Genomic DNA, 23,465 nt, shown 5'->3' with positions numbered 1-23,465 from the left:
TTTGCACCATATTATTCCTGTTTTCTAAATACTCAGAACCCTTGTAGCTGATAAATTACACTAAACTACTCCTGCGCTCCATAGATATATTACTCTAAAATCCTGACTTCTTATCGTTATTGTTGTCCTCTATGAAGAGTAACATCCGAGCCTCCTGACAATGTCATCCTTTTAGGAAAAAAAGTGATCTGTTTGTTTTTTCACTGTTCTAAAAGATTAGTGGATGTGCTCACTTTGGCAGTACATGTACTAAAATTGGAATGATACAGAGATTACCATGGCCTCTGAGCAAGGATGACACGCAAATTGATGAAGTATTCCATATAAAAATACTTTAAAAATAAAAAAATAAATTTTACAAATATTAGTGGATAAAGCACATGGCTTGAGTAGGGTTCCCTGCAATGTCCTCACCCCATGGTCTTCTGACTGCCTTCTGCCCTTGCTGTTATGTGGCCAGAGCCTGACCCACCCCAACCCACCCCACAGGGCTTCACTTCAAACACCTTGTGCCTTCCACGGGCCCCACCTGTCAGTCTCAATGCCCCGGTCCTAAGCCTGAACCTACATACTTTCTCTCAACATCAAGACTTACCTGAATATATGCCAAACTCCCTCAAACAAAACATAACACAATAAAATATGAGCAGCTGCTTTGTTCTTCTTATCTTTTACCCCCGTTTGTTGAAATCTTCTGGAATTTTAGTTTTGGATTTTTGTAATGTTATGTTTTTATTTCAGAAAATCATTTTAACAGTTGTATTAAACTGTACAACTACATTGTCAAAAATTATTTAGTCACTGGGTTTGCTGGTTCCTTTGCTCATGGTGGCTTGGCATGTACTATAGCTTTCCTTTTGCTGACTTCCTTATCCTGATTCATTTTTCATTTGCCTAAGGCATCCTTCAGGGGCCTTTTCCTCTTCCCCAGAAAGAATATATGACAATTTGGGGATCCACTGTATCTAAACAAGAATTTACTGTAGTCACCCATTTGACATCTTAGATCTACAATTCTAATCTCAAAATTATTTGCCCCCAGAACTTTGTGAGCACTGTTTTATTATTTTCTTTTTAGAGACAGGGTCTCACTCTGTCACCCAAGCCGGAATGCAGTGGTGCAATCATGACTCACTGCAGCCTTGAACTCCTAGGCTCAAGTGACTCTCTTACCTCAGCTTCCCGAGTCACTGGGATTACAGGCATATGCCACCATACTCAGTTAATTTTTTTTTTTTTTTTTGTAGAGATGGCGGTCTCACTATGTTGCCCAGGCTGGTCTCAAACTCCTGGCCTTTAGTGATCCTCTTGCCTCGGCCTCCCAAAATGTTGGGATTACAGGTGTGAGCCACTGTGCTCAGCCCCATTACTTTCCAGCATTTAATGTTATTTGGCACTTTAGTTGACACTCTGATTCTTAGTCTTTTACAGATTGCCCATTTGGTTGTGCTCTCTTGCTCTCTTTCCCCAGAGACTTTACCAAGGTATGTCTCAGCCCATCCCCAATTCTTGCTTAACACTGTTTAGAGAAAACTTCCTCTAACTGCATTTTCCTCTACTCCCACATAACAATTATCAACACAGAAGACTTCTGTGACCAAATGTGGGTTTTTTTCCCATACACCCATCAGTAGACACCAGCCACATGTCCTCTAATTCAATTCCAACACTATTTACCTACAGATGGTGTCAGGTCCCACAGGCTGAGGGGGTCAGTCCCCAAGACTGCCCCTCCACACCAGCCGCCAAGTCTGGGCCTTCAGAACTTCTGATCAACCAGCTTCAAGTTAAGGTTCCCATGACCCCTTCTTTCAGCTCACACAACTCAGGAAAACACTTAGTTCACCAGTTTATTGCTCTATACTGGAAAAAATACAGATGAAGAAACGCTAGGGGAAAGTATGGGGGAAGGGGCTTGGAGCATCCACGCCCTCCCTGGGCGCACCACTCTCCAGGAACCTCCACATTTTCAGCTATTGGGAAGCTCTCTGAACCCTGTCCTCTTGAGGTATTATGAGAGTCTTAAGACCCATAATCAGAAAGGTGGGAGAACATTAGAGTGGAAGGAGGGCAGAACACCAGAGGTCTACCTGAGGCCTAACACATCCAACATTATAATAAGAATATATAAGGGCTGTGGGAGTTATAAGCCAAAGAATCTTGGATGAAAAACCTATGTATATATCATAACACCACACACTCAGTAGAAGTTTTTGATATGAACTATGTATTTCACTCAGAATTATTATCTGCTCTGCTCTTAATAATGTAATTATCATCTACCTCTCTCCTTTTTACTTCTATAGATTCTCCATTATATGGATATTAATTTCCTGGAATCTGACATACTACTTAACTCCTCACTCCAGCTCTGTCTGCTGAAGATTGTGAAATAATTCCACAGCTTATTCTTCCTTTTAACTATCTTGTTTCAGCCCTTTGCATTTTAAAAAATTCAGTTCTTCCACTAAGATTTTTATTTTAACCATTAGAATTCTTCTGTTTCCTGGGCCTTTATTTCATAGGTGTGATAGATTCTGAAGCAGGCTCCATGATCCCTTCTTCCTGGTAGTTGTCATTTGTAATACCCTTCCCTAAGAGTGGGAAGGACCTGTGTCTTGCTTCCACCCTACAGAATACAGCAAAGGTGACAAAGTGTTGCCTGTGTGATTACATTACAGAAGATAGTAACATCTATGCTGCTGGAAAGGCTCTCTCCCCTGCCAGCCTTGAGGAAGCAAGCAGCCATGTTGGAATGCCTACATGGCAAGCAACTGAGGGCAACCTTCAGCCAACAGATGGCAAGAACTGAGGCCCTCTGTCCAGCCATCTGTAAGGAACTGAATGTTGCCCAACCACCACTTGAGCTGAGAAGTGGATCCTTCCCCAACAAGCCTCAGATGAGACCACGGCCCTGACCAACACCTTCATTGCAGCCCTGTGGGCCCCTGAAGCAGAGGACCCAGCTAAGCCTGACCCACAGAAACTACAAGGTCATTAATGTGTGTCGTTTAAAGTCACTAAGTTTGTGGTGATATTGTTATGCAACAATATACTAATACAATAGCTGCCTATTTTAATTTGGTGGCTATCATGTCTTCTGGGATCAAGACTTTCTAAAGCTCTAGTCTCCTGAACCAATGGTTTTCTTTGATGGGAATCACTCTGCTGCTTCTCTGGGTGCCTCTCATGATGTTGGGTTTTTCAAAAGTCTCATGAATCTTGCATGGTTGTGAAGTGCACAGTCCCTAGCTGTACAGAACTTTCTAATGGGTGTGATATAGGATTAGAGACAAAGACAGTAAGCATAAGTATTTTCAGTTAGTAACACTTACCAATAAAAAATGTAGGATAATATGACAGTGATGGCATGTATGTGTTGCAAGTTAGTGGAGGCTATCTCACAGTGGTCAAAGAAGGCCTTGCTGGAGAAATTATATTTTACTAACTTGAAGAAGCAGCTGTAAGAGCTTTCCACACTCAAAGAACAGACAGTGTAATGTTCCCTACCCCACATTGCTGCTATAACAAACTATCATAAACTTAGAGCTTAGAACCACACCACTATGACCCCACAGTTCTGTACATCAGAAGTCTGGGAGTCTCTACCAGTTTCTCTGCTCTGAGTCCTGTAAAGACTGAAATCAAGGTGTCAGCCGGTCTGCATTCTCAACTGGGTGAGGCTTCCTGGCTCATTTAGGTTGCTGGCAGAATTCCCTTCTATGCAGTTGTAGGACTGACACCTCTGGTTTTTGTTGGCTATTGTCTGGAGACTCCCGTCAGCTCCTAGAGACTTCTCTCCAGCCCTTGCACATAGGCTCCTGCTTCACGGAGCTGCAACTTCAGAGAAAATCCTTTCCATGCTTGGAATCTTGGACGTCCTCTCTGCCACATCTTTCTTCTGCCTCTTCAGCCCTCCTCTTCTCTAACCAGTCAGAGAACATTCTCTGCTTTTAAGGACTTATGAAATTAGATTGGCCCCACACAAATAATTCAAGATAACCTCCCTATCTGAAGGTCTGTAACCGCATTACCTCTGCAAAGTCCCTTCCCAGCAGTGCCTAGATTTGACTGAATAGGCAGAGGATGGGTCTCTTGGAGGAACATCTTCAGAATTCTGCCTACCACACTTCCTATATGAGAAACATGTTTGTTGCACCTTAAGATCCAGTGGGATGAAGCGAAGTAAGGAGAGTGAAGAAAAGTAATATTTGGCTCTAGGAAGGAATTTGGATTTTATTTTCATTTAGATGGGAATCTATTGGAAGATTTTTACAAGGGGAGGTAATGTTAAGTTATACTTTAAAGTGATCAGTATGCTGACAGGGGAAAGCTTCCTTAGCAATTGTCTTTCTTATTGCCCAGCTGTGGATAGAGATGTGTTAACTGTGGCATCAGCATGACCTCCTTTATGTCTTGGCGTAAGCTTGCATGTGTCAGTGGCAAGGATATAGAGAAACTGTAGGAAATGGTGGTCGACCCTTAAAAAAATGTGGAAGTAGGTAAAAAGTTACCGAGACAGGAGTTAGTTACATCAAGAAGTTCCACTGCTTCATCAAATACTTGTGCTTCTGTCTAACGTGGCAACCAAGTACCTGCCACCCTGACTCACTTCTCAGGCTGCAGGGCCCACAAAAGCCAGGCGACTATAAATGACTCCCCCTGATTTAGGGAACTCCACTTCCCAGTGGCTCCATAAGAACAGTGGGGCATGAGCTCTGCAAGCTTGTTTGGCAATCCTATCAGATACCAGACCACTGGCCCACAGCCTATTTTGCTGCTTAAGCTAGGGGTACAGCCCAGGCACTGCTGAAATAACCAATCTCAGCTGGCGTTTTCACAGCCATTATTTAGCTCAGCGATTCCAACAACCCAATATCATTTGCCTTGTGACCTCCAGAAACACCTGTCATATTTGAAAATGGTAACCTTCTCTTTTTTCCAACATCACACTGGATTTATTCTTAGTGTGTATTTTTTCATTTCAATGACAATTTTGCACATATGGGCAGGAAAGGTAAATTTGTGGCTTAGGCCACTATTTTAAATGAAAAGTTTGATACTATACCTTTTCTTATTAAGCTAATATATTCTTCTAGGGGAAAAAAAAATGCTGGGGTAGTTTTCTCCTAGAAGCCTTTTAAGGGAAAGTTGAGCTGCATGCATTTCTTGGATACAAAGGTAAGGTGCAACTCTGACACTAAAGCATGGGACTACCAAGTGGATGGCTCCCTCTCTGGGACCGCATGGCTTCATCACACCTGGGGATGAGAACCGGGGCCTGACAGTCAAGGACAGTGGTTGAAGGTGAGCAAAGGAGGAAACAAGGCCTCTGCTCTGGACTCACTGACTGCACAGGTTGTTGTAGTATGGGAGTGCTTGCCCTGGCCATATCCGAGGAACCTGGGACTTAGCTACGTTTTCCCTGCCATCTCTACATTTCTGAGCAGAAATGGATTGAGAGAGCTCTAATAGCTGGGCTTCACTGGCCATGGCAGGCCCTGCTGGTCAGCAGACACACCACTGCTTGTTGAGATGCCTGAGCCCAGCTGTCACAAAACACCAATGGCCCAAGTGTCCTTCACCACAGCATGTTGCCTTTATAAAATGCCACCTTATGTGGACTTCCTTTTTCCCTTTTCTTAAGTGGTTTATTATATATTAAGTGGTCCATTATGCTGACTTAACTCCTTAATAAAGCCCAGTCTTGATGTTTTCCCATTGCTTTTATAATGAGCCAAATTAGTAATAAAGTTAGCCCTTACCTGACTATACTTTGTTTTGTGCCTCCCAGTACCCAGCACCTGATACCCTAGAAGCAATTCTCAAATTCATAAATTTTTGGTAAGTGATAACAGAAATCTGGATGTGTCATTAAGGATTGTCCAGTACAATTTCCTTTTATCACTAAAAAAAACCGATCTTAGGGAGTTCGTACAAACTGTCTAAGGTTAGAATCATTGGCAGTTTCCTAATGTCCATTTTAATGCTCTTTCCATTATAAACTGTGTTGTAAAAGTATTTTTTAAGGGCAAGAGTTAAAAGTGGTGACTGCATCTTATCTATTCTCCCAAGACTCCCTCCATTCAACCAGGCTGCTGGGCCAAACCTTCAAGATGGTCCCACCTGCTTAAACTGTTTAAAATGTGCTCCCTCACCACCAACTCCCAAACTGAGGTCAATAAGAAGGAAGTTAAAAGATGCTATCTTTATCCAACCTGTCCTTTTGCCATGGACCTTGATAGAATCCTTTCTTGTATTCAGATCCCTAAAGGTGGACTGTAAAGTGTCCCTTAAAAAAAAAAAAAAAAAAAACACTGGGAAATAACAATGGAGACCAATAAATAACATATAAGCATGAACAGAGAAAAATAATCTGGGACAGACCTTTAAAAAAGTTCTAAAGTGTAGAAAAGGAGAAACATAACTAAGGGATATTTCTTCGGAATTAGAATTTTTCCATAAAACTAAAGATAGATGGCATATGATCTCTAATAATATGATGCAAATACCACAAACACTAAGCAGAATGAGCTAGGACAACCACACAAAATAGTTGAAAAGATCCTTCACAGCAACAAGAGCAAAATCAAGGCAGATTCAAAGAAGATGCACAATCATAAAACATGAACCAGGCCTTTTAAATCCGTCTTTTACTATTTAATCCTCACTCTCCAACAAGACAGATATAAACTATTCACACTTTAGAATTGAGATTGAATAATTAAGTAACCAACAGTCACCAGTAAATAACAGAGCCAGAATTCAACAGGTCTATTTGGCTCCACAGTCCACGATCTTTAGACTATGATTCCATCAAGATCAGCTTGTCAATATGAAAGGCAGACCTAAGAAATGTTTTAGAATTGAGAAAATGAGTTAAAATTTCAGAAAAATTAGAAATTTACCACAGAATGAATACATATCAAAAGGATCATATATTATTAGATGTATAATAAAAAGATTTAAGAAGGCCTGAAATTATAAATTAGAATTACCATATTAATATCAAAATTGTTAAGCATTAATACCATAACCAAGTGACATGTTTGTTAAAATGTGTATTTCTACTAAGGGAATGTAATTTTTAAAGACATTAAATATCAGGCTAGCATTCATGTTTCTGAAGCAATGGCTAAAGACAGGGCAGTGCCACACTCAAGAGAATTTAATCCAAGATTATTACAATCAATGAAGACAATCACATATGGCGAGAGTAAGAAATCCTAGTTTCAGTAAGCTTCCTACCCAGCTGCTTCAGAAACACTCAAAATCGCAAAGTGTTAAGACAAAGAATTCTTCTCTGTGGTATACCATAGAAACAACAGTTGACTCCCCAGCTCAGATTTTCTTTCCAGCTTTAAAATATCCTGACTATTCCTTTCAGGTTAAGATTCTTATTTAACAGAGTAGACCTTAATTCAGGAAGGGCCATTTCTTGAGCTAACCAGAGACATGGGCTCTGCTAATCTAAGATGAGCTAAACCAACTAGACTTTCTCTCCTTGTCACAATTTCTAAATTCCATAGAAAGAAGTGGCCCTGTGGTTGGTGGTCAAGGGAGCTTAAAGTCAGGGCTGGCAGAAGCTGTAACTGAAAAAAACTGGTAATAAATATTAAGACCAAATTACAGAGCTAAATAAAACATTAACAGCTAGAGGGCAAATGCTGACACATCTAAAGAGCTACAGTAATTTTAAGACCCAAGAAGGTGGGAGTGATCTGCAGGAAAGAAAAACTAGAGAATTCCTTGACATCAATACCAAAGAACCCAAGGTTATAGTGCTGTTTATATAAATAGAAAGAGATAAAGACGTAATGAATATTGTGAAATGTTTTAGGATGTTAAAAGATATAACTAAGAACTGAAGACAAGAAGTTTAACATTCAAATTCTAATACAAAAGGCCAGGCATGGTGGCTCACGCCTGTAATCCCAGCACTTCAGGAGGCTGAGGTGGGTGGATCGTTTGAGGCCAGGAGTTCAAGAGCAGCCTCGGCAACATGGTGAAACCCCATTTCTATTAAAAATACAAAAATTAGCTGGGCGTGGTGGTGCACACCTGTGGTCTCAGCTACAAGGGAGACTGAGGCACAAGAATCACTGGAACCCAGGAGACAGAGGTTGCAGTGAGCCAAGATCACACCACTGCACTCCAGCCTAGGCAACACAGCGAGACTCTGTCTCAAAATAACCAAAACAAAACAAAAAACTAATTCTAATGAAAGACAATCACATATTACAAAGGGAAAAACTAAAAATTGCAACACCAATCTTTTAACATAAAAACAGAAGGCAAACCAAGGATAAAAATTTAAACTATACATATACAAACTGTCTAAATTCAACAACTGTTTCAATTTGTCATTTCAAATTGCACTGTTCACAAGAGAAAACATTAGAATTTAAATGTAACCTCCATGAGACCAAGGATATTTGTGTTGTTCATTGCTCTACCTTTAGTACCTTCAGTTTTTTGAATAAATGCAAAAAGAATGCCAACAAATACCAAAACTGCCTCCTCCCCAATGCTGCCACAGCTCTGACTCAGTGCAGATGGAGTTTTACACAGGAACTACTTTTTCAAGAGGACAATTTAGAATGCAAGCCAAAAGCATTAAAAAGTGCATATTCTTTAATCCAAGAATTACTCAAGAAATTTATACATTTCTTTAAAAAGGATCACCAAATGCATCCCACATAGTTCCTTTACAATAAACAAAAGATAAACAACCTAGTGTCCTGTCCTATATGCACTCTACCAGATGACTCAATTATAGTCCATCCATCCATGGAATCCTAGACAATCATAAAAGGACATTTATGTCAACATGGAAAGTAAAGATATGCTTTAAAGAGCAGGCTACAAGAGAGAATACATTATACAATCCTACTGCTATATAAAACAAAACATCTGGAAAAATCTATGCTTAAATATTAATAGTGTGTCCCGCAAAGTGGTAGGATAACAGTGATTTTTATTCTTTTTACTTATCTCTATTTTCTCATATTTCTGTAATGAACATGCTTCACTGTAATGAACATGTTTCATAAAACAAAATGGGTCTGTTATAAAAATCTGAAAACACTTATTTTTGAAAGAGAGTAGTATTACAGGCTGTAGTGTCAAATAAAATATTAATGTTAAATATCACATGCCTCCCTGAAAGTAACCAACATTCTTAACTAAGCTTTCAGTTCTGTGAACATATCTCTAATACTAGATCACACCATGCTATTTCTGAAAATGTTAGTCCCAATAAAAATTAACAACCATAAAAGAGGTAACAAATTGGCTGAAGAAAGTAAAAATTGGCACTTTAGCTTTTAGTGAGATCTTAAATCTACTCAAATAACACTAAGCAATACTTTGTCCAAATGTAAACCATTATACTAGCCGACATTAAGAATTATGTGGCCATCAGAAGGCACTTTCTTCAATAAAAGATGGATATTAATCAGATACAACTTTATATGTAATCTTCAACTAAAAAAAATTTGAGCTCACTTTTCATGTTATATAGCTTCAAGGGAAAGACTTCCTAGAAACAAAAGTTCATTCTCACTTTGTTCAGATAGGTTTACATATCAGGTAATCACTGGAAAGCAAAACTTACATTAACATACACTATGTCAATCAGTTGTAAAATCTGAGCTATTATTATTTGAAGTACAGAATTCAGAATATATTCTAAAAAACACAATTAACACATCCCCAACTTTCTATGCTAAAAAAATAAAAGACTGTACTACAGAGATGCCTTCTTTTGATTCCAAGAATCCCATTTACTTTCCACAACCAAAAGTTTTGTTCCAGTTTTCATAAAGCTCCAAATCTTTTGGAGAAACACTAGGTCGCACAGTCCTAAAAGCATTTTCAAAATCAATATAAGCTATTGGTCGAACTTGATCCGGTGTTATGGTAGCAATGTCAGCAGTTTGTAAACTGCGAATAGGACCAAGAGAAGCCTCTCTGCAAAGCTGTGTCATGTCTGCTCCTGAGAACCCATCAGACTGCTGTACAACCTGTTCGATTTCTTCTTCACTGAGGCAACACTGCTCTTTGGACATTAGATTAATTACTATTTGTTTCCTGGCTGAAGCTTCTGGGAGGGGAATATAAAGCCTTTTCACCAATCTTCTCCGGGCAGCCTCATCAATTTCTTGTGGCCGATTTGTTGCTCCCACCACTAGGATACGATCTTCAGAAGTTGTCGTTGCTCCATCTAACTGAACTAAAAATTCTGTTTTTATCCTTCTAGAAGATTCATGCTCACCATCTCCCCTTTGAGATAACAAGGAATCAATTTCATCAATAAATATCACAGCTGGTTGCTGACACCTTGCAACAGCAAACAATGCACGGACCATTTTCTCCCCCTCACCTACCCATTTAGAAGTTAAGGATGAAGCAGAGATGCTAAAGAATGTTGCCCCAGACTGACTAGCAATGCACTTGCCAATTAGAGTTTTACCAGTCCCAGGAGGACCAAAGAGCAAAATTCCTTTAGGGGGACCCCTTAAACCAGTAAAGATGTCTGGCCTCAACATGGGCCACACAACTATTTCCTTTATGGTGGCTTTAGCAAATTCTACTCCTGCAATATCTTCCCAATTTACTGGAGGTCCATGATCCATAATCTCATTCATAATAAGTTCAATCATCTTTGGCTCCAAGTTCTTCAGACGCTCATCGACTGGATGTGCTGGTTCTGCAGGCCCTGCCCCATAAGGCTTATACTGCGTTCCTCCATTCTGCTCTCCCCCATCTTGCTTGGGTATAGGAGGAACAAACTTTCCAAGTATTCCTCGGGATCTACTAGCTCCTAGAGACTTTTTTACACCACCATATGAAGACCCTGATGCACGCTGAGGTTGGTGGTATTTTTTTTGCTGATCTACCCATAATTGTTCTTTTGCCGTTTTAAATGTAGGCAGGCTGCTATCCTCCTTTGGGCCATTATCTTCTGTTTTACTACAAGCCTTATTTAGTATTGGGTTGGAAAGTGCATCAATGGTGCCAGAATCATAAAAAGACTTCCTTTGTGGATTATCACAGGAAGCAGGAAAACAAGACTGATTAGATAAGAACATATTTAGTCCTATGTTTTCTTTTGGAGAGCTGTGATTTTCCTTTTTGACATTTCCAAACAACGGTGTGACATGGAATTTTGCAGTGGCTGAGTCACCTACAGGTGCTGAGAATGTAGGACAAGTCTTAGCAGTGTTAGTCACCATAGGTGGCTGGGCACTCTGAAGGAGTTTCAAAGGATTGCTCTCTGGGAAGTCCTGGGTCCTCTCTTGATCATGAGCTGAGTTAGGTAATGGGTCACTCTCTTGAGAACTACCACAAACACTAAATTTAGGAAGATCAAAGACAGTGGCCTCCTTATGGATTACCACTGATGCATGAGCAGGTTCCAACAGACAGTCTTTGAATTTTTTGCCAGCTTGCATCATCTTCTGTACACTACTCATTTTGAAAACATTATTTATTGACAATCCAGACTGCCACTTGTCACTATCTGTTTGTTGAGATCCTGCCAAAGTTAAAATGTTTTCTGCATAATTATTCAAGCCAGATTCAACATTGTCAGAATCAATAATTGCAGAATATTTCTCTGCATATTTTTTGAACAGTTTGGTAGCACAGACCTGGGAAATCTCAGAGTTTGCCCATGCATACTGAATGCGTAGTATCTGTGCACGGTATGCATCTGCTTTCCGTCCTGTACATATGCCAGATGTAATTGCGAAGTAATTCTTCTGCCATTCACTCAGGTGCACAGATCTAGAGCTGGAGGTCTGCATTTTAGAGGTCCTATAACAAACAATAAAAATGAAAATCAGTATGAAGAAAACAAAGACATAATACTTTAAATATAGTTTTTAAATATCTGCTAATCTGAAGGAAGGGACACTGGACTTTGTATTTATAATATAGATTTATAAGGACAGGTTATAAGAGAAATATCTAGTTAACTATAGACTGTAAGTATTCAAGACATATCAATACGAAGTCTTCAATATTAAAGACTTGATTAAATAATAATTTATGAGTTTTACATAATTTTTTATGTAAATTGTTTTACATAATTTTATCTGTAGGGAAAGCATTCATAAGGTTTAAATGAAAAGGATTTAAAATTAATCAGAAAAAGAAATATAGATACATAAAGCAAAACAAAATGAACAAGAGGTTTAAGTCTGAGCTGTAAAAGAAACTAGGTGAATGAGCTTAAGCGAACTTTTTACTATCACTGACGGTTCTTTAGTTTTCTTTTTTTTTTTTTTTTTTTGAGACAGAGTCTCACTCTGTCACCCAGGCTGCTGGAGGGCAGTGGCGTTATCTCAGCTCACTGCAACCTCCACTTCCCAGGTTCAAGTGATTCTCCTGCCCCAGCTTCCCGAGTAGCTGGGATTACAGACATCCGCCACCATGCCTGGCTAATTTTTATATTTTTAGTAGAGATGGGGTTTTGTCATATTAGTTAGGCTGGTCTCGAACTCCTGACCTCAGGTAATCCACCCGCCTTGGCCTCCCAAAGTGCTGGGATTACAGGCGTGAGTCACCGCGCCCAGCTGGTTCTTCAGTTTTCTTATCTGCAAAGTGAGAGGAACCATTGGGACAATCAAATCAAATAATGAATATGAAAATAATCTGAAAACTATCATTATCCTTATCACACAAACGTAGAAACTGAGGCTGAGAGAGTTAAAGAACTTACTTGAGATCACACAGTCAGTTATGAATGGTACCAGAAATGGAACACGAGCAGTTTCAATCCAGGTACTGTGCACTTCTCCATGTACACAATGCTCCCTGATGCTGCTATCCTAGGTCACAGATTGAACAGCATGGATCACAAATTTAAACTATGGCATATTTAAATGGCTTTAATAACTTATTCATGAATAAGTTCATCACCCTAAACAGAATGCCCTAGAATATCTCTATTACAATAAATGAAATAAGAGAACAAGCTAGCCTACTAGTAAAATGCTTTTACTTTAGATTTCTTCTGTCAAGTTATTCGCATAAGCTTCTTCACATTAAGTTACATTTAAACAGAACTGTGGATGTATCACATTGCTAGATATATAGAATTTACTTACATATCCACAAGAAAAATTTATGGAATTTTTTTTTTGTTTCCTAACAGTATTTCAATTAAATGAAAACCAAGAAACCCTACTTAAGGCTCAAGTATTTGAAATTTTGCCTTTCAAGTTACTTGTAAGTACAGCTTAATAAACAACAGGTTCTTTTAGTGCAACAGCCATGTTTAATACAGTTTTTTATCTCCCATAATGCCTTACAAAGAATTTGTCATATTGTAAGTAGGTGTTCATAAATTTTTGTTTTAAAAAAAAAGAAAACTTAAGATCCAGAGCTTTAAAGACACTGTAACTTATTTAAAACTGTAAAGCTAAATAAGCTAGAGTCAAAACTAGATCTGACCTCTCCTGCCAAGCAGTTCATCCTTTTTTTCACTATACCATTTTGATTTTAAACTCATTTATACAATACTGGAAATGAGAAACTGAAAGAAAGGTGACTGAGAAAACACTTGACACAAACTTTTTATTTTTCTTTTTTGAGAAAGAGTCTCGCTCTGTCTCCCAGGCTGGAGTGCAGTGGCGCGATCTCGGCTCACTGCAAGCTCCGCCTTCCAGGTTCACGCCATTCTCCTGCCTCGGCCTTCCGACTACAGGCGCCTGCCACCACCACGCCCGGCTAATTTTTTTGTATTTTTAGTAGAGACCGGGTTTCACCATGTTAGCCAGGATGGTTTCGATCTCCTGACCTCGTGATCCGCCCGCCTCGCCTCCCAAAGTGCTGGGATTACAGGTGTGAGCCACCGCGCCCGGCCGACACAAACTTTTACAATTAGTGTTATCATTCTCTTCCTCTCCATGGCTTCATTCCACTTTATCATCTGTTATCCTGAAATTTCTACCATACCTCAGAGTTCTAGTCACTGTTCTCAGAATAAACCCCTTCTCCTTTCCATCTTCACCTTTCCTTCAATATTCATCTTCCAAGTCTTACTTCTTCCTTTCAATTCAATCATTTAAATGACAAATACGGATAACGAAAAAGTGGCCATCACTGATCAGCGACACAACCATTGTCTTGTTTACCATTTCCAAGACAATTTAACCTTTATGGCCTTTCCTAGATCTAAAAAGTATGATTAATTAGCACTGTCATATGAACTGCGTTTCAATCTTCTTTATTTTGCCAATGTTCTGATTTTAATAACGTGATTAACTGTCTTCCTAATTAGATAGTTGGCTTCTGCAGGGAGGAATTGTTTTCCATTCCATTCACATTGTCTTAGTACCTAGAATACAGTGTCCTTTGGAATAACAGCTATAAAATACTGACGGAGTGCCTACTCAGTACCAAGCACTGTACAGGCCTTTCATAGGACTCTATTCTTGATGCAAAACAGAAGTTAAGCGCACAAGGTCTGGAGCCAGGCTGCCTGCGTTCAGATCCTGGCTCCATCAGCAGTGACTGCAGGAAAACCTCTTAATGTCTTTCTGTTACCTATAAAAGAAGCGCAGCAACATCACTGAGCTGACAAGGTATTTTACTTCTGCAAAGCACTAGACAGAAGACTCAGCAGTTAGAAAATACTCTATAAAATACTGCTTCTTCCGATTCCTCACAATGACCCTTGAAAGGTATGAGCCCTTCTTTCTCATCACAGAGATTAAGAGCTTGCCTGGGTCACAGGAGAGCTGACAAGATATTTTACTTCTGCAAAGCACTCGACAGAAGACTCAACAGTTAGAAAATACTCTATAAAATACTGCTTCTTCCGATTCCTCACAATGACCCTTGAAAGGTATGAGCCCTTCTTTCTCATCACAGAGATTAAGAGCTTGCCTGGGTCACAGGGGAGCTGACTGACCCCCGTTGTGGGCGCCCAGAGCCCCGCTGGGCCGGGTAAATGCCTGCGGTAAGCGGCCCCGCCCCCGGACAGGCTCTGCCAAAGAAAGCCATCCGCAGACCTGGCCCCGAGACTGCTGTCCACGCTGGGCCCCAGCTTCCTAATCCTGGATGAGTCTGGTTCTGGGCTAGCGGGTCAGCCACCCTCCCCTAAGACAGAAGCAAAAGGGCACAGCCACTGCCTGGCTCCCGCCTCCCACGGCCTCCCGCAAAGCCCCCGCCCCACGACCCCTCAGCATTCCAGAGGTACACGCCGGCCTCTCCCCTACGCCCCAACCCTGATGCTCCACAGGAGTCAGCAGCGCCCCTGCCCCGCCTCCCGTCACCTCTTCCTACCTGCGGCGGGTCTGGGACGCCGGCGGCCTCCGAAAAGCGCGGGGACCTACGTGCGCCTGCGCGCTGCTGTCGCCCTCGGGCTCGCGTCGTACGTACGTGCGTGAGTGCGTGAGTGCGTGCGTGCGTGCGTGCGGTCGGCGCGAGGGGCGTGGGCGTGGCACCTGGGCCAGGTCGCCACCACTAGGGCCCCAGCACCGACCAGTGGTGTTCGATAAACGCTTATTACATCATTGTGCATAGGCTTCATTTTTAAAAGTCCTGCCACATAAATACAAGGAGGCGATGGAAATTGAATGAAGATTCGAAGGATTCCCATAGAGCGTGGCTCACCTGCCCTCACCCGGAGAGCCAGTCGCGGCTCAACGAGGAGAGCAAAGCGTGGCTTTCCTGCGCCCACCCGGGAGAACAAACAATGGCTCAGCTGCGCCCACCCCGGAGAGCAAAGCGTGGCTCACCTGCGCCCACCCGAGAGGGCAAAGCGTGACTCACCTGCGCCCACCGGGGAGAGCCAGCCACCCTCCTTCTGTGCTGCAGGCAGGGAGAGGGCGGCAGGAGAGGAGCGGATCCACTTAGGTCAGCGATTAAGACGTCGTTACAACAGGCCACCCCGGCCTTGCGGGGCCTGTGGCTGCTCCCCCTCTTGAATTCAGACCTAGTACGTCTCACCTTCGCCTCTCGCACCCTGCAGTCTGCGCTCCATACAGCATTTGAGCGGGTGCTCAGCAATGTTCCCTGGCTGAAAGAACAGCATAGAGTAGCATGAAAAAATGACAAGCATGTTTAAGATAAAATAAGGGAGAGGACTGAATCCGGCAGCTCAGATCTCCCCGCAGCCAACATCTACATTCCTTTGGACAGCTCTCTGCTGTGTAGGCACACCTCCCTGGAACTTTGAAAAGCACTCCATCATTACCTTCCACTTTGTTCTGGAGCAAGGTTTCAAAAGAAGAGTGCTGTATTTTGATTAATTTAGTGAACTGAATTTTCAGACACAAGTAACAGAGCAGCCACTCAGTGACCTCTGCAGTAAATAATAATATCAGATCACATAACAAGAAGACTGGAAGTTGGCGGGAAATCTGGGCCTGATGACTCAAAGAAGTCGTGAAGGACCATCTCTTCATTCTGCCACCTTCTCACCTGTGGATTTTCCTCCCTAGGCTTGTCACCTCATTGTCGAGAGATGCCCTCACAATCCAAGCCAGGCAGCCTCACACGACCAGATCTAAAACACAAAGAGGGAGCCAAACTGAGAAAGGACCTTTTCCCTCTGAACACTTCTCTCTTGGAAAAAGAAAATGTTTCCCAGAAAGCCTCCTAGCCTTCCTCTTACATCTCCTTGACTAACTGGGACCCGGTCCTCTGGATATCCTTTCCTGAGAAAGAGAGGGTCTGGTGCAGGGGATAGAGAAAATGACTAGCAACTAGCAGCACATGATATTTAAACACAAGATTTAAAGAAATGCAAGGCACAAACAATTTGAATATTTTTTTTTAAGTTTTTAAAATCTTGACAAAATAAAAAGGAATTGGACAATGCACTTTAAAAACTAGAAGAGGTTTCACTGAAAACAACTCCTAATTCATTTCATGACTTAGATAGTAATAGAAAATTAGTTTATTCTAATTCCATACTTTATCAACTAATTTTAATTATTTTATAATTACCCAAAGTATGTCATGTAGAATGAAAATAAAAGAAAATGAAAACAGTTATATCAAGGCCAAGTAAGTTGTATGTTTACTGGCTATTTAGAAATTTCTAAATACGTGTATATTTAGAAATGACTATATAGATACTATTTGAGTAATGTTAGGGATGGAAAGTTATGTCTCCCCAAAGTTTGTATGTTGAAATCCTAAGCCCAATGTGATGGTTTTAAGGGGTGGGGCCTTTGTGAGGTGATTAGGTCATGAGAGTGAAGCCCCTCATAGATGCGATTAGTAAGTATCCTTATAAAAGAGACTCCAGAGGCTGGGTGCAGTGTCTCATGCCTGTAATCCCAGCACTTCGGGAGACCGAGGCAGGTGGATCACCTGGGGCCAGGAGTTCAAGACCAGCCTGGCCAACATGGCAAAACCCTGTCTCTACTCAAAATACAAATATTAGCCAGGTGTGGTGGTGGGCATCTGTAATCCCAGCTACTTAGGAGGCTGAGGCCTGAGAATTGCTTGAACCCAAGAGGTGGAGGTTGCAGTGAACTGAGGTCATGCCACTGCACTCCAGCCTGGGGGATAGAGTGAGACTCTGTCTCCAAAAAATAAAATACAATAAAAGAGACTCCAAAGAACTTTCTAGGCCTCTTGCCACCACCTAAGGATGCAAAGAGTTGACAGCAACCTGGAAGAGCCCTCAACAGAACTCGACCATTCTGGGACTGTGACTTCCAGCCTCCACTGTGAGAAATAAATTTCTGTTGTTTATGAGCCACTCAGCATATGGTACTTTGTAGAATGGGCAGGCTAAGACAGGTATTTAGCAATTTTGGGTGATTTTCATCATCAAAATTTTCATGATGGCATTTTGGAGAATTCACATAAACCACTCTCTTACCCTCCTAAAAGTATTGCTCAAATACTGAATTACATTTGTGCTTGCCAGAGTTAACTTTTTTCCAACAAGTAACACTAGCCACTTCATTTTGTGCTTTTGATACAAAAGCATTTCCCAATCAAGCGGCTTTCATCTTCTGGCCTGGTTGGCAAAAGTGTAACTCACTTCTGCACCCTCTCTGAACCCTAGTCTCCTCATCAAATGTAAAACAGGAATAAATCTTTTTACCCTGGAAGCCATTGTAAGGATTATTATCAACATAAGATATAATTCTTAAATTATCAAAGCAGTTGCTGGCATGTGGCAGGCACTCAACAGAAACCGTGTTGCTGTGTTATTTTTATTGTTACTATTAATACTCCTATTGGGATTGAAACCCTTGTGCCATATCAAGACTTTTCCATCTTTGACAAATGAGACATATTAGGATAGTATATTAATGATATGGAAGAGTTTAGTGCTTGAGCTATTCAATTATTAAACTTTGCTTCCAAGACCACAGACTGGTGGTATATACTGTGCGTGTGTGCGTGCATGTGTGTGTGTGTGTGTATGAGAAAGAATATGCTCTTCTTTCTTCTGGGTAGAAGTTGTTGAGACTTCAAGGGAAGAGGTTTTCACCTACAGCAGACAGTGCCAGTTTTCTTGGTGTGAGGGATTCTGGGAGATGGCTGCCCATTTCCATATTCATGAATTTTATAAACATTGTCTCAGATAAATGCCAGTGTACACTTCAGTGAGCTCATTTGTTTTTGAGCAGAGGGGGTAACACAGCCCTAAATAATGTGCCTCCCTGTCAGCCAGGAGAGTTACATTCTGGAGATGTGTGTGTCGGTGGGTGTGGGAGGCAGGTGGTGTTGAGGAGATAGGGAAGCCGACAGGACAAAGCTCAGAGGGAAAACAGCCCATCTAAATCCAGTTCTTTCTCTGGGGGATTCCCTGTATGTGGATTCGCACTGACTTCCAAACCTCTCAGCTTCCTGACTCACTGGTAAGAAAGAAAAAAGAACCAGAATTGAGGGGATGGTGTTCCAGCCCTCCAGCAGAGAAGTAAGATGTGTGGGCCCAGGGTGAACCAAGTGCACAATTTTAGTAAAAGATCTGTATTGGCTACACTGAATGAATCATAAAGGGATGTGAACAGGCAACCTCTGGCATCATTGTCATAAACAGAGCTGGCGACGGGGGAGGTGATGTCTTCCTTGTGTCAAAAGACAAAATTATTTACAGATCACATTGGCTTTTATTCATGATTCATAAATCCAGTAGCCTCCATTCTATAAAATAGAATTAGAGTTCCCACTGGGCAATGGCAGAACAGTGGTTTTGTAAGGTTGGAACAAGGAAACAGTATTTTTGTAAAGGTTGATTGGTTAGCATCAGCTTACTTCAGACCACTTTTCTTGTCATGGTTAAAGCAAATGGGACTTCCTTATTACTCTGACTCAGGTAGACTGAGCTCTTTCTGATGGGTTGCTGTGAATCTCTTGTTTTCAAGAGAAACTGATCTATTTGGGGACCACCAGCTTTCTTAAAGTTTCAGCTTGATTAAATGGCCCTTAGCATGAGTGATGCCACTTTAGTTTGGTCTGTTGGGACCTAGTGCAGGAGCTCACTCCAAAACAATGCCCTCCCATAATTTTTCTTTAACACCTGAAATGGGGCAGAGCAGGGACGGAAGGAAACATTTGTTTGGGTCACCATTTTCCTCAAGGACTGCGCTACCAATTGGAGTCAACACTTCTAGGTGCCTCCAGTTTGGTACAGTATGTTAGGGGTTGAATTGCATCCCCCAAACAGATTTGTTGAAGTCCTAACCCCTGGCACCTGTGAATGTGGCCTTATTTGGAGAGAGGGTTGTTACAGATGTAATCCAGTTAAGATGAGGTCCTACTGGATTAGGGTGGGCCCTCATCCAATTGATTGGTGTCCTTATAAAGAAGAGGAAAAGAGTCCCAGAAGGAAGAAGGCCATGTGAAGATGGGGACAGAGATTGGAGTGATGCTGTCACAAGCCAAGGAATATCTGGGTTACCAACAACTTGACTTTGTAGACAGCATGGCCCTGCCAACACCTTGATTTCAGTTTCTGCCTCCAGAACTGTGAGAGAACTTGTTTATGTTGTTTGAAGACACTGAGACTGCCGTCCATTGTTCCAGCAGCCGCAGGAAACGAATGCCCTGCATTCTTACAGGACTGCGGCAGGATGGTGCAGTGATTAAGAGCCGGCGCTGTGGAGTCAGCTTTCCAGGGTTCAAGTCCCAGCTCTACTGCTCATGAGCCACTACTGAGAATTGTTCAGAATCAACCCAGCTGAGGTCTGAAGATCATTCAGACCGGAGCCTGGCCCACAGTAAGCACTGCCCAGGTGCCAGGTGTTATTATGGCCGCGCTGGCCAGTTCTTTCTCTTAGGTTGCCTTGCTTAGGGTTTGGGAAGGAAAAAATAACCCACCTTGTTGTTGTTTTTTTCTACCATTTTAGTCTGCTTAACCTTACTGTTTCATATATTAGCTAAATTCTCTTATTTTACAGGACATTGGAATCTCAGATATACAAGAAAACTGAAGAATTTTCTAATTTTCAGTCCAATCTCATGGACTGAAAAGTCAGTCTCATAGAAGAATGACTCGGATTTCCCAACCCTTGGTTTTTTCCTATCTCCATTTGAGCACCCACCATGGAGGAGAATTCACTGCCCTGTAAGAAAACACTTTCCACTTGCTGATAGGCTGACTTCTAAGTTTTTCTTCATATTGAAAATCTGTCTGTCTGTCACTTTCGCTTTGGAGCTAGAGAGGAGACTCTTCAAATTAAAGGGAGTGTAAAATGTGAAGACAGCTGCTGAGTCCTCTTTGAGTCTCTCCTGCGAGACAGCCTTCCATTTAGAACTCTCCCGGTGTGACTTGGCTCCTCTCTCACAACGCCTGGGGACACATCCATCTCATAAATGCTGGGGTCTAGATCTCACTTTGACATTGGAGCACTTTGGGATTCACGAGGTCTGCTGTAATACAGACTGCTCTGTTTTCTTCTTCTTCTTCTTCTTTCCTCTACCATCCATTGTACATCTCTGCTCTGGGGAACCATTCACAAGTTTCTCTAAATTGGTAGCTCCAGATGTATCTAGTTTATGCAAGCAACTTATGCTCACAGTGCTTTCTTATTAATGCTTTCTACTACTTGTTACAAGTGTAGGTTATGGCAAGTAACAGAGGTATTAAGGAAACAGATTTTGATATCAAATGCAGTTGAAAGGCAAAAAAACTTTATAGTGTTTGATGTTTGGGTATCTACATAATTTAGAAAAGCAATGGAATGATCCCTAGATTTAAAAAAGCCATTAGTCAGTGTTCATATCTTTCCTCAAATGTAGACTTTGCGAATTGCATACCAGCAGAATCAGTTTCTAATTTGTCATGTCTGTTGGATTTCTGAATTAAGGGGTGCAGGTGTGGAGTCAGTGGATATTAGAACTGCCCTCCCTTGGGGTCTTCTCCCCTCTAGTTTCTCTTTGAACTGTGGTACACCCTCATGATGATCAAGGGGCCACCCAGTGACACCTGCTCCCCTTTTTGTCTTGGACTTTCCTGCAGGCTCCTTGGTGATGGGCATGTGGTCAGCCACAATGAGCTTCTCCAGGTTTAGAGAGTATCGCTGTTTGCTGGATTTTAGAGAGGAGACATGTGATTCCAGGACAGATCTTTCATAACAGCTGCTAGTTGTGTCTAGCTCAATCTGGGACTTTCCCAACACTAAGCAGGAGGGGCCTGTTATCCGGAGATACCAGAGGTCAGTAAGGAAACATCTAACTCCAGTGCCAGCAGCAGTTTGTGCACTCTTTTTGACACTAACTTGAATATGTATTCAAATAAAGATGCTCTGTATTGACCACAGATTAGTCTGAATAATCCAAAACTTTAAAAACTTCCCCACATTGGATTATTCAGGGATGGTCTAGGGGCCAAGACTTTACCTTGGTAGGCAAAGATGGGGCTTCACCCAGAAGAGAATAAATGTCTTCACTGCCAGTTACCTTCAGAAATGGTTAATCCTGGGGAGCAGACAGCATCTTTTGCAGCATAGTTTACTGGGCAAGAGCGTGGACTCTAGAGCCGGACTGCCTGGGCTCCCATCCCAGTTTGGCCACTGACTATATGACCTTGGGATAAGTCACTAAACCTCGCAATGCCTCAGTTTTCTCACTTGTAAAATGGGCATAATAATTGGCCTGCATCATAGAATTTTAAAATAAGTGTTAAATCAATACTTTAAAACACGTATAACAGTGCCTGGCATACAGCAAGTGCTATGGGTGTGTTCTTGTTAAATAAACTGGGAGGAAGTTCTTCTTCCTGTTTCTAGGGCTGGGGAATTCAGATCTGAGAACCACTTTATGGAGGAACCTGGAGAAGTCAGGAGGTGGGGTGAACTGCCATAAGTTACCTAGAAATGACCAAGAAATCAGAGAAGCTTTTCTCTCTGTTGGGTCTGTGTCTAAGCTGATGTCTTAGACTCTCCATCAAAAGGATCCAGCCAGTTCAGAGGGAGGAAATCTTCAGTCACTTGCTGGCCTCCTGCCCTGCTTCTGTACAGCATCCCCATTGGCCGCTGCCACCCAGTCTCCTCCCTCCCATCAGGTCTCAGCCATCTTTCTGAAGTATGTTTGTGGATGAGGCTGGATGAGCCCACTAAAGCAGAAAGCTGGTATCAATGATGTTGGTGGCTCACACTGGAGCCCTTGCAGCAATCTTAACTCAAGGGTTGAAAAAGAATCTTGTAAAATTTAGACATCCCAGCCTCAACTCAAGCGGAGTGCTCCACACTCCACTGGTCCTAACAAGGGTGGCCCCTGGTGGGCCCCAAAAACAGCCTCTGTCCCCACATCATGGTGGAGGTCAGGTCTTAATTTGCTGTTGGGTAGAGAACAAATGACCTGAATAAATTAAATGGGGAACTACTTGGCATCTGACGTATTTCCAGATTTTTGAGTAATAGATCATATCATTCACTTAGTTCACATAGATATCGGAGGTCTTTGAAATGCAAATATACTTACTAATAACCCAAGAACCCTTTCTGAGAGTGCCTTGATAGTTCTATAGTCTTCAAAGGACAAGAACTCATCTTGGGATTAAAACACATGTTTCTAAAAGCAAAATGGTTCCCAATACAGATAGTAAACTTAAAGTGAGATTGAGTAAATACCACACCCTTGTCGGAATTTATGTTTACAGAAGCACTCTTCAGTTGCTTATCAATCATGATACTATAGGACAGATAGACGTGTCAGACCAGAAAATCAAGACCCAGAAAGCCAGAGAATCCTTCCCATCACAGCAGAGACTTCAATCTCATTGCTCCACGTTGTCTCTTGATTCTAACTTTATTTCCACAGAAGTTGAAGTCATCTCCAAGTAAAACTTCTGTATTGTTAATGTATCCAGAACAGTGCCTGACATACACTAGGCACTCAATGAACATTTGCTGAATAAATGAATGCCGTTTAAAAACATCCCAAGGATGCTGTATCTTTTCCTACTTTGGAGGGAATGTCTGTATCACAAGAATAAATTTGATACAACATAGAACAAGATGATCATCTGACACAATTAC

At 41.7% G+C, this 23,465-nt stretch overlaps 1 protein-coding gene and 1 non-coding gene across 17 annotated transcripts; one reads left to right on the top strand and one right to left on the bottom strand.

Moving 5' to 3' along the window:
* The first annotated feature begins 225 nt into the window (after positions 1-225).
* On the top strand, positions 226-329 carry LOC112621873. The gene has a single exon (XR_003118809.1). It is a non-coding gene; the product is annotated as a U6 spliceosomal RNA (small nuclear RNA).
* A 5,308-nt stretch (positions 330-5,637) lies between these two features.
* Positions 5,638-15,403, bottom strand: FIGNL1 (fidgetin like 1). Of its 16 annotated transcripts, none has more exons than XM_025380916.1 (6): positions 15,298-15,403; positions 13,966-14,556; positions 12,728-12,836; positions 12,515-12,602; positions 11,655-11,820; positions 5,638-11,539 (listed from the first exon to the last, which is right to left on the bottom strand). In XM_025380916.1, the coding sequence occupies exon 6, from the start codon at positions 11,475-11,477 to the stop codon at positions 9,786-9,788; it is 1,692 nt and encodes a 563-aa protein (XP_025236701.1). In that variant the 5' UTR covers positions 11,478-11,539; positions 11,655-11,820; positions 12,515-12,602; positions 12,728-12,836; positions 13,966-14,556; positions 15,298-15,403; the 3' UTR covers positions 5,638-9,785. The 16 variants fall into 16 exon arrangements, with proteins under 16 accessions (XP_025236701.1, XP_025236702.1, XP_025236688.1 ...); XM_025380917.1 differs by having other exon boundaries at positions 14,348-14,556; XM_025380903.1 differs by having other exon boundaries at positions 5,638-11,820.
* Positions 15,404-23,465: the final 8,062 nt, after the last annotated feature.

The sequence above is a fragment of the Theropithecus gelada genome, chromosome 3 (genome assembly GCF_003255815.1).
Source record: "Theropithecus gelada isolate Dixy chromosome 3, Tgel_1.0, whole genome shotgun sequence".
Lineage (NCBI taxonomy): Eukaryota > Metazoa > Chordata > Mammalia > Primates > Cercopithecidae > Theropithecus > Theropithecus gelada.
This window is presented reverse-complemented; position numbering and strand designations above follow the sequence as displayed.

Coding starts and splice junctions, on each gene's coding strand:
- FIGNL1 (XM_025380903.1), bottom strand. CDS start 11,810: ATGCAGACCTCCAGCTCTAGATCTGTGCACCTGAGTGAATGGCAGAAG.